Raw genomic sequence first — 10,826 nt, 5'->3', positions numbered from 1 at the left:
AAATTCTGCAAAAAATCTTCAGCTTACAATTGAGTTTTTTTGATAAACAACATTTCTGATGGAGGAGTCGAGATCAAAGGGAAATTCTATTTATAGACAAATGAGCATTGAGCCTCTTGAATGTCTTTTCAAGTGAAACAGCACCACCTTGTGTTTGTGTTGGGGAGCAACACTAAAAGCATCTGACGACCTTCTTCGCCTCAATTTGGATAAAATTAGCAAACAGCCCTTTAACATGCACAGAAGTAACAAAAGTACAACTACAATATCAAGTAAATAAGCTTTAATAATAATAATGTTTGATACTGAAATGAGTATTTGCATCTTTGCAGATTCCAGATTTTACGGAGTTGAAGCCATTTGAATTCTTCATATGAATTCAAACATGTCTGAAAGGGAACGCGAAGGTTTTCTCGAGCTGGTGGCAGAATGAGCGTTAAGATAGTTTGTTTGCTTCCTGTTCATCAAAACATCGCTTCAGTGACAGTGACGGGGACGACACACCGTCTTCTGTCAGAGCAGGAATATCTGTCAACGTTTCGATGTCACAGAGTCACAGAGCTGAAATCTTCCTGAGTATTAATATTTTGACTGGAGCTGCAGTGAAGGAATTTTAACACAAACGACGGTAACTTTGACAGACGTCCACCTAAACTAACTGGAGCTTCACGTCGGCTTCAGATTGACCACCAGGTGGCGCTAATGTGCCAGCAAAGGCAGAGAAGAAGAAGATGAAGAAGACAGCTTCATGAGGAAGAAACACACTGAACACCTGTTAAAAATCAAGGCTGAACGTGTTTCGGTGACACTGAATGTAAAGTGTGAACGTTCACTTTGTCAATCAATCAATCAGTAATCGATCAATCATATCTGAGTCGAACGCCTCAGGTCACATAAGATCTTTAACAGTGACACACACGTTCTTTAGGCGTGAGGCGTTCAGGTTTAATCTGAAATCTGAAAACTCTTCACTCAGACAGACAGACAGACAGCGAGTATCTGAAAAATCTATTTAATCAGGTTTGATCTCTGCACACGTCAACACAAAGATGGCTGAATTAGTGGACGTCCATTAGAAAATGGACGGACAGACACGAGTCGATCTTCTCTGCAGGAGGCACTTTGTTTGTTCAACGCTGTTGAACTTCATTTTCTGAAGTTCAACAGCGTCACAGCGACGTCGTCCACATCAAACCAGTGAGATGATCTACTTGGACTTGTAGAATCCTTCTCCCGTCTTCTTGCCCCATTTGCCCTCTGAGACCAGCTTGTTCAGCAGTTCACTCTGAGCGAACAGCGGGTTGTTGGGCTCTTTGGCGCTCCAGCCTGCGATGACATGAAGGACACGAGTTCACCTTCAAGTCATCACACACACTTTCATATCGACATCATAACTCGCCTTCATTCACTCACCATCCATGATGAACTTCAGCGTGTCCAATCCTACGTAGTCCGCGAGCTCGAAGGGCCCCATGGGATAACCTGCGCCCAGCTTCATGGCGATGTCGATGTCCTCTTTGGATCCGTGACCTGAGCGAGAAACCAGAGAAAACAGAGTACAGGTGCAGAAGTGAGTCAAAGTGAAGCAGAGAGCCTCACCTGAGCTGCTCTCAGACGAGACAATGACGCCACAGAAAGGCCCAAACGCCTCCTGACAGTTCACACACAGTCTGGGTTCCACCTCAAACCCCCCAGAAACAAAGCTCTGGACACTGTGTCACCTTGAATGATGCCAATAAAGTTTTCCTGTGGACACACCTGCTGCAGGTACACGTACCTCTCTCGTGCAGCCGGAGGGCCTCCATCATGTAAGGCACGAGCAGGCGGTTCACGATGAATCCTGGAGTGTCCTGAACAGAAAGAAAGAACAAGCGCTGCGTTCAAAGCCTTCCTTAAAAATACGGAAATATTAGCAGCAGAGCTTAAGAAGTCGAGACAGAAAAGTTCAGAATCAGCAAACAGTAACTAAAGCTGCAGTGGAGGAAAAAGTACTGCGTTTGCCTCTGAGGTGCAGTGAAGGAGCAGCATTGTATGAAATACTCAAAGTAAAAGTACGCTGACTGTGTATGAAGTACAGCAGCAGAGTAAAAAGTACTTCACTCTGCGGTTGTTACCTTGCAGGATACTGGAGTTTTTCCCAGATTTTTGCTGAAGTTCAGGAGCGAATCGAAGGTCTCCTGGCTTGTTGCTGAGGTTCCAATGACCTGAGGAAGATGAATAAAAATCTCACATCAGCTGCGACACTCAGCGTTTCTCCGCCTCGTGAAGCTGAACGAGACGAACTGAAACAGAAGCCTCGAGAATTAAATCACACAAACTGAATCAGTAAAAAATAAAAATGTCTTCTGTCCACAGCTGGAAAATGGAAACCACGTAGAAGAACAGAGGAGGTGAGTTCTGCATGTGACAGACATCCTGATCGTTTATTGGTGGTTACAGAAATTTGAGGAAAAAAAACACTTACTGGATGAGACGCTTTGAATCACTTTCATTAGCTTAGCTTAGCTTAGCTTAGCACAAAGACTGGAAATGGGGAGGGGTGAACAGCTAGCCTGACGCAAAATCCCCCGACCAACAACTTTAAAGCTCGCTGTTAAAAATGTTCGAAAGTAAAACTTTATTGATCCCACGATGGGGAAACGACGTCGTTACAGACGGCGAGAAGAAAGAAGGAGACGCAGAAAAAGAACAAACAGACAATAAAAAAAAGATACAAAATATCCCGTAAATTTAAATCTGAATCCAATTTTAAACTAAATTTAGCAGTTTACTAATGTGACGTGTTAATTACACACACACACACACACACACACACACACACTCTTCTGCTGCTTTTATCCTAAACTAAATGAAAACTAACACACAGACTTTTGGGGGTCTCACCTCCACGAGCCTCATCATGGGGACGGGGTTGAAGAAGTGAAGGCCGCCGAATCTGTCCAGCCTGTTGGTGGCGCTGGCGATGTCAGAGATGGGCAGGGAGGACGTGTTGCTGGCGAAGATGGTGTGTCTGAAACACAAAGCACAGGAACAGATGAGACATGGACGGCGGCTCAGATGGAAGCAGGACCTTCTGCTTCACCGTCCTTTAAAATGAGACGAGCACGCTTACGCCGGCGCCGCCTTGTCAAGCTGACCGAAGAGATCCTGTTTGACCTTCAGATTTTCCACAATGGCCTCCACCACAAGATCGGAGCCCTGAACGGCAGATCCAGGATCAGCGGAGGTGGACACGTTGTGCAGCGTCTTCTGGAGGAAGTCTTCACCGGCCTGAAACGAGCCAAAAGCAGAGTCTGCCGTTAGTGACGCTCACTCCGCCCTCTGGCGGCTTCTCCTCCGTCCGCCGAGCCGCCGCCTCTCACCTCTGGCTTGTCGGCAAACTTCTTCTTCACCACTCTTTTCAGGCTCCCTTCGATGCCTTTGAGAGCCTTCTTCAGGATGTCGTCGCTCGTGTCCACCAGCGTCACCGAGTGGCCTGTTGCTGCAGCAACCTTTCAGAGTGGAGACACAAATAAACTGATGCTCCACCCTTACCTTATCTTATCTTATCTTATCTAAACCTGACATGACAGTGGCATCCTCCTCCAAAGGTTAGTAGGAAACTCGTACATAGTTTTTTTAAAGTACTGCAGCTGGTACACTGAGCTGTACTCAGTCAGGATGCAGTAGTACTGTGTGGAACATGAGCAGCTGATTCTGTGGAAACACACAGCGACACCTGGTGGTGAACTTTAGCATCTGCTCAAAGTTCCTGCAGGGAATCAGAGTTCACTCTCTTCTTGTGTCACAACCGAACTGAGTTTAATAAGTAACTGAACTCTTTCTTAATACTTTATTACAGGATTAATGGCTGATGCGAGTCAACAGATTCGCTAAACATCAGAGAAACGCGACGCTTCAAGCTTTTATTCTGAAAGGTTACGCGAAATGTTCATTTGATTTAATATTATCTGAATGAAAGACACATGAGCACGCAGGAAACGTCCACATTCCCCCTGTTCGATGTGTGAAAACATGATAGAAATCCAAGATTTTCACAGTTTTACTGACTTTTAGCATGACAGCGGCTAGCTGCACTGAAGCTAACTGCTAGCTGCTTCGCTAACAGTCCGGGAGCTTTCCTTCGCTTACCTGCGCGATTCCCGCGCCCATCTGTCCGCCTCCGATGATCGTCACCTGCTTGATAACCACATTCCTGACTGCCGAGGAGCAGAAGCCTCTGCAGACCTGGTGGGAGAGGAAGGCCATGTCGTGGACCTGCTGCGGGACTCACACACACCGAGAGACGGATGGAAAGTGGGAGGAAGGTCGGCGGTCACGTGACCACGCGGACACTTCGCATGACCTTTCACACACATCGAGCACAGGTGTTCAGTCCGCATGAGAAAAACACCTGTATTTCACTTATTTCTGTCAGGAAACTGGACTTTACACCCGAAGGCGTGAATATGAAGACACGTTCAAAGGCCTCCGCCACAGATCCGTTAATACACATCCTGAAATCTGATGAATCCTCCTCACAGGTGCAGCAGCTCAGGGTGGAGCTGACTTTGTCTGAGCCAAGGGTGGAAAGTATTTCCCATGTCTACTGTGCTCTGTTAGCAGCATGTTTACTGGATTACTTGCAGCTTTAGTTACTTAATACTTCTACTTTTCAGAGGGAAATATAAGATAAGATAGACTTTATTTATCCCACAATGGGGGAAATTCACATGTTACAGCAGCAACAAGACAGAGTGCAAGAAGTCAGAGGACAAGAAGACAAGAAAAATTGCACAAGTGTTATATACCCTGTGGTAACTTACAATATACACAATACGTACGCTCTTATTTACTTATACGTACTACTCATTTAAAAATGACGTTTGCAGATGAAAACAGGAAAAAATGTGGGATGTGATCAGTGAAACTTACATTTGAGTGGATGTTATTGTGCACTGTTGCACAGTCTGATGGCTGTGGGCAGGAATGACCTGCGGTGGCGCTCCTTCCTGCACTGGGGATGTAAAAGTCTTGGAGGAGCTGCTCAGGGTCCTCACAGTGTGGTGCTTAAATGAGTCCACCATGTTGATGACCGAGCCCTGGATGTTCACGGTGTTTCCTTCAGAAATCAATAACCATCTCCCTGGTCTTGCTGGTGTTTAGGATCAGGTGGTTCTGAGTCCGTGATGACTCCCCTGTACTCCTGCTCATTCTCCTCCGACACACAGCCAACAATGGCACTGTCATCAGAGGATTTCTGCAGATGACGGAGGGTGGAGTTGTACCTGAGGTCCGAGGTGTAGAGGGTGAAAAGGAACGTGACAGCACCGTACCCTGGGGCCCCTGTGCTGCTGACGACCACATCTGACACACAGCTGTGCAGCCTCACATTCTGTAATTCAGAGTTAAATCGTGCGGTGACGGAACATCAGGCTGCGTATTTCTGATGTACCGTTTTTGTTTTTTATAAAATGACAGTCTGAATGAGTTTGTTGTTTCATAATAAAGCAAAGTGACTGAAATGATGACACTTAAAGGTTCATAAAAAGGAGAGAGGGCGTCTCCAGGAATTTAGCTGGTTTAGAGTGGCAAGGTGAAGGAGTGTGGTGTTCCTATTAGAGAGCACGAATACTGATGTCCCGCTTATTGATGATTTATTTGGCTGTGGTCTGCAATAGTAACACAAATAATAACCAGCATGGCAAACACCATACATAATATGCAACATAATAACTGAACAAAGGACTGTATTCATCATTCCAGCATCATATAAATCATACAACTTAAACACCTCACAGGAGGCACTCATATAGCACAAACCCGCTAGCCTTAACCACGCACCAGTGTTAGTTAGCATTAGCTATAGCTTATATGAACAGCAAATAAATACACTTCACAGTGTTAGTATCTAACTACTACAACGTAAAGGTGCTGAACTCACCTTCTGACATTTACTCACAGCAATAACTGGGTAGAGGTGAATTACGGTATTAATTACGTCGTATTAACGAGAGAAAAAACTAACTTTCAGCACGGCATTCGCACACAGGTGATGCATTCAAAAGCGTCGGAACAACAATGTTGCGTTCAATAACGTAAGACACCAGAAAATTTACTGAAAAACAACTAGTAATGAATGGAAACTTAATTCAATAAACAAGTTCACAACATAATAACTGTGTGGGCTTTCTAACAGTTCATGTTTTAATGTAACACTGGCTTTGCACTGAAACACAGACATCACTCTGAAACACACAGAACAACAGACGCTGTTTGTTTCCAGCACTGAGAAACCACAGTCGACTGTTTCTTCCACTGACCTGACAGACGGAGGGTAAAGTCCTCACTGGGCCGCACTGACCGCCATCTTTAAAGGCAATAACTCAAAAGAAAAACACTAAAAAGAGCAAAAAGTTGAGCCAAACACAAATATTCATGATCAGTTGAAATGATTCTGATTACAGTCATCTGTTTCTAGTTGTCAATAATACATTGATTGAAGATATTTTTTAACTCTGGGCCAGAAAACTAAAAAAAAACTAAAATCTTTCTTTCCAAAAAGCCTCAATAAGGACATTAATCAGACAGACAGGAGCACTCATTTCTGTCAGTCGCAATCATAAAACAGTAAAATGGTGAAATATTAATGGATATTGAGCAGCTGTCTTTAGTCTCTCCTGCAGACCTTGACCATCGAGCGCTCGTGCACAGAGGACCTGTCCAGTCTTCACCTCCGCAGACTCACACACACGGCGTATGGACAGGGAGCGAGCGTCAGGCCGAACCGACCCTGCAGGGGAGGGGGAGGCGTTCCCTCCGGGAGCCTGAACCTGAAGGCCTGCAGCAGGCTGGTGACCATCAGGAACAGCTCCACCTTCGCCAGCTGTTCGCCCATGCACACCCTGTGGCCTGCGGGACACACGGGACAAATGACGGCAAGCTGGTCAAGGACGGACGATTAAAATTCATTTACAGATCAATGTTTCGGTTACTGAGCTCAGATGAGTGACGAATGCCATACCGATCCCGAACGGTATGAAGCACTCTTTCCTGATCAAGCGTCCCTCGTCGTCCAGGAAGCGCGCTGGGTTGAAGCTGTCTGGGTCGTCCCACACAGTGGGATCTCTGTGGACGGACCACAGGTTGGCCAAAACAACCGTCCCTTTGGGAATAGTGTAACCTCTGAACTCTGAAAAAAACACACATTACAGTGAATCAGAAGCTCGTCATATCAGGAGAAATCGACCAAATCAACCAAATCCAGCTCTGCAGACCTTCATCATCCCTGACAGACTCAGCTGAGCGTGAGCAGAGGATGCAGTGAACCCTGCGGGGTCACAGGTGTTTGCGTTTACCTGCCGTCCTGGAGGCCATGTGAGGAATAGCCAGAGGAACCACGACAGTCAGTCTCTGCACCTCCATGATGGTGGCTTCAGTGAAAGGCAAACTTCCCTTATCGGTCAAAGACGGGACCCGCTGCGTGCCCACCACCTCATCGATCTCTGCCTGCACCCGCTCTGAAATCAACAGCGGAGGCAACATGAAGCGCATCATTCCTGCAGGATCAGCCAAGTCCTCAACGAATCAGCAGACGTTCAGAGAGTGGAATTCATGTTTTGATGTGGTGGAGAAACAGCTGGAGAAGTGGTTAAACGCGTGACTTCCTGTTCGTTCCTGTTTCAGGACATGTTGTCCCTTTTCTCAAGTTATGTAGAAGCCACGTCTGCGGTTCACATGAGCCTCAAAAACATTTCACATTTCACAAATTTCACCCGTCAGTATCTCAACTTGAATTTATGAAGCTTGACAATTTTCCACCTGCAAATGTGTTTTATTTCATTGCTTTTATGTATTGAAATCATAAACAAAATGCATCTTTGATTCAAATCTTGGACTAGATTGTGTTGATTTGTGATAATTAAGATAAGATAAGATAAGATAAGATAGGACTTTATTGATCCCACAGTGGGGAAATTTAGTCGTTACAGCAAGCAGGTTACACAAAGCAGCCTCAGTGGCATGAAGAGGTCAAAATGAATTATCTGAAGAAATCTGATTTTTAAACTGAGGACATACGTTCTGCCGCGGCAGCTCTGAGCAGAGGTGACGCTCTGGATGGCCAATAGAAAAAGATAACTCCTTTATTATTTTATAACTTGTCTAACTGCATGTAAGCAGTCTGCCAAAGGACAGACTGAAGAGACAGCTGCTACCTTACCCTGGACATCAGGATGCAGGACCATGTAGAGCAGAATCCACAGAACTGAATTGGCGGTGGTGTCCGTGCCGGCGATGAAGAGATCTCCGATGATGTAAAAGAGATAATCCTCCGTGAAGCTGCTGCCTTCCTCTCCAGCAGCTTGCTGAGCCAACATCTCCACCAGGTACATGTCTACCAGATCCCTCGGGTTGCCGGGGTCCAGCGTCTCCCGGTGCTTTGCAATGAGCCTCTTCAGGAACACTGTCATGTCCCTTTCCACCTGCCGTAGCTCCTTGAAGACCCCGAAAGGCAAGTGGTAGAGCAGCGGAAAGACGTTGATGAGGACAGCAGCGCTGCTCACGCAGATCTCCAGCCCGCGGTCCATCAGGTCCAGCATGGCGCGGAACTCGTGGTCTTCGTGATGGAAGCGCTGACCCAGGATCAGCGAGCAGATGACGTTGGACACGGCGTTGGTGATGAGCGGGGCCAGGTCCACGCCGGCGCCACCAGACTCCTTGTCCAGTCGCAGCAGCTCTGATTTGATGGTGGCCAGGCCCTGCAGGATGCAAGGCTCCAGGCTCAGCTTCCCCAGGCCGAAGTTTCGGAGCGTGGCGTGGCAGAACCTACGCTGCTTTTTCCACACCGGCCCGTAAGGTGCAAAGACTATTCCTGAAAGCAGAAGGGGATGGCATGAGGATCAGGTTAGTCAGATGTCATTCTTCTCAGTTACATTCTCAGTATGTTCCGTCCAAGTTCAGCAGTACTGACGCTGTAAATCAGTTGGTACAACTTTAGAACTAATCTAATACAACAATCCTGCAAAAAATAAAATAAAATCCTCCTTTCATGGAGGTTATGATCAGGTTATGATCAGAACTCTTTCAATGCGTTGAACTGTAATAAAGTGGACACTGACTGCGTTTCTGCCTGTGTGTGTGTGTGTGTTACATGCTGAACCTTCACTCGGCGCTCACAGCGGGTTGAGACACGCAGACCTGCCGCTTGGTGGGACCTCACCTTTGCGTTTGGTCAGGATGGTGATGGCGGGGATACCTGGCCTGTCGGAGAACACGTCGGGGTGGTTGGACAGCGCATCCTTCACCACTTCATAGCCGTTCAGCACCACGACCAGCTGGCTGCCCACAAACAGGCTGTACACGTTTCCGTACACGTTGGCTTGGTCCGTAAGAATACCCGCAGCGTGTCTGTCCGCTGACCGCTTCCCAGAGGTCCCCCGGCGGGCAGGCGGGATGAGGAAGCCCCCGAAGTTGCCGAGCACCGGCCACGGCCTCGGACCGGGGGGGATGTTCGCGAGCTCCCGCCGTTTCTGATAAAAACGTACAAAATAACCGACGATGAAGAACACAAGCGCTGCAGTGCTTATATGTGACAGTGCAGAGCTGCCCAACTGCTCCAGCCATGGCGGCCACCCCATGGTGTCAGACACTGAGGGCAGGGGGGTCAGGAAAACATCCCATCCTCCGGACCGTCCGTGAAGTCCTTATAAAGCCACTCATACTACGCTCCTCCGCCACATTAATCAAACGGAGCAGCTCACACTCTTCCTGTGTTATTGTGAAACACCGTGAGCCGATGCTGGCTCCCTATTGGCTGCTTGCGCTGGGACCTGCTGTGATTGGTCCACAGTGAGCCAATGGGGTCTTCCAGGCTACACCGCGGCGGCCGCTACAATGTAACGTCCTAGCAGTGATGGGAGTTTCGGCTCTGTTTAGTGAGTCACATCTTTTGGCTCGGCTCACCAATAAGAATCGACTCGTTCGACTCCCAAACGGCTCCTCATCGAGTATCACCTCTGACTTTCAGAATTCAGCCAAATTTAGCAGTTTTTTTGACCAACGTGCGCCCGTGCATCACTTAAATCATTCAACGTAATTATACTAAACCTTATAATTTCCAGAATACCACAATTGTACATTAACCTTGGTATTAAAACCTTAAGTAATGGAAAAACAAACAACACCTCACGTGTGTTGAAACCTGTACTTGTATTTTTATTGAACTATGTTTTGTATGTTAGTGTAGTAACAGTCTGCTTTGGTCTTAACGTTATAACCACAGTGAGACATGTCTGGATCGTATCTGATAAATATATTTATTATAGGATCATCTCATTATTCTGTCTTAATTTCTAGAAAGTCACTTAAAGGAGCTGCCTCACAGAAAACAGATATTAATGTGCAGGTATCAGTAGTAATGGGGAGGCCACCCGTCTTTGAATTATAGCATTGATCTGACTTTGTGTTTATTCACAATCATCTTAAACTGAAAACTGAGAAACAGACCATGTGTGCTGGTTTCATTTGTTCTATCGACCTGCGTTAATACACCTGTAATGATACTCAAGGTCTGGAGAGGAAGACGTGCAGTGGAGAACAAGACAACACCGAATTCAGTTAAATCAACTGATAAGTGCTCAAGCGCAATCACATTCCTACCATCAGTGTCGATGTTGTGAAGTTATTTCATGCCCTCACTCCAGCTGTGTGTTGAGACGTTGATGTCTTTTCTTTCACAGAGCACTATGTATGATCTTATCCTCTGAGGACATGACGGACAGAGTGCAGAACATATTCCTCTACAGGATCATTAAGTAAATGTCTAACTATCTACATCCAGGTCAAAG

General features: G+C 46.5%; 2 protein-coding genes across 2 annotated transcripts; both read right to left on the bottom strand.

Annotated features, from left to right (window-relative positions):
* Positions 1 to 996: 996 nt before the first annotated feature.
* On the bottom strand, positions 997 to 6,033 carry hadh (hydroxyacyl-CoA dehydrogenase). The gene is made up of 9 exons (XM_076728719.1): positions 5,924 to 6,033; positions 4,132 to 5,374; positions 3,363 to 3,491; positions 3,113 to 3,270; positions 2,884 to 3,010; positions 2,115 to 2,204; positions 1,778 to 1,850; positions 1,414 to 1,530; positions 997 to 1,326 (listed from the first exon to the last, which is right to left on the bottom strand). The coding sequence occupies exons 2-9, from the start codon at positions 4,246 to 4,248 to the stop codon at positions 1,208 to 1,210; spliced, it is 930 nt and encodes a 309-aa protein (XP_076584834.1). The 5' UTR covers positions 4,249 to 5,374; positions 5,924 to 6,033; the 3' UTR covers positions 997 to 1,207.
* cyp2u1 (cytochrome P450, family 2, subfamily U, polypeptide 1) lies at positions 5,620 to 9,764 on the bottom strand. Its single transcript, XM_076728718.1, has 5 exons — positions 9,200 to 9,764; positions 8,201 to 8,851; positions 7,338 to 7,499; positions 7,004 to 7,171; positions 5,620 to 6,891 (listed from the first exon to the last, which is right to left on the bottom strand). The coding sequence occupies exons 1-5, from the start codon at positions 9,615 to 9,617 to the stop codon at positions 6,710 to 6,712; spliced, it is 1,581 nt and encodes a 526-aa protein (XP_076584833.1). The 5' UTR covers positions 9,618 to 9,764; the 3' UTR covers positions 5,620 to 6,709.
* Positions 9,765 to 10,826: the final 1,062 nt, after the last annotated feature.

This window comes from Chaetodon auriga, chromosome 4 (genome assembly GCF_051107435.1).
Source record: "Chaetodon auriga isolate fChaAug3 chromosome 4, fChaAug3.hap1, whole genome shotgun sequence".
NCBI classification, from domain to species: domain Eukaryota; kingdom Metazoa; phylum Chordata; class Actinopteri; order Chaetodontiformes; family Chaetodontidae; genus Chaetodon; species Chaetodon auriga.
Note: the sequence above shows the minus strand (reverse complement) of the source record. Positions and strands in the feature narration are given on the sequence as shown.

Bases quoted from the DNA above. Each gene is read 5' to 3' on its own strand.
- hadh (XM_076728719.1), bottom strand. From the start codon at position 4,248: ATGGCCTTCCTCTCCCACCAGGTCTGCAGAGGCTTCTGCTCCTCGGCA. The intron at 3,271-3,362 runs GTGAGAGGCGGC...GGCTCGTTTCAG, and splicing joins AGTTTGCCGACAAGCCAGAG to GCCGGTGAAGACTTCCTCCA. The intron at 2,205-2,883 runs GTGAGACCCCCA...CATCTTCCTCAG, and splicing joins CCATGATGAGGCTCGTGGAG to GTCATTGGAACCTCAGCAAC.
- cyp2u1 (XM_076728718.1), bottom strand. From the start codon at position 9,617: ATGGGGTGGCCGCCATGGCTGGAGCAGTTGGGCAGCTCTGCACTGTCA. The intron at 8,852-9,199 runs GTGAGGTCCCAC...TTCTGCTTTCAG, and splicing joins CATCCTGACCAAACGCAAAG to GAATAGTCTTTGCACCTTAC. The intron at 7,500-8,200 runs GTAAGGTAGCAG...TGTTGATTTCAG, and splicing joins CCTGCATCCTGATGTCCAGG to AGCGGGTGCAGGCAGAGATC.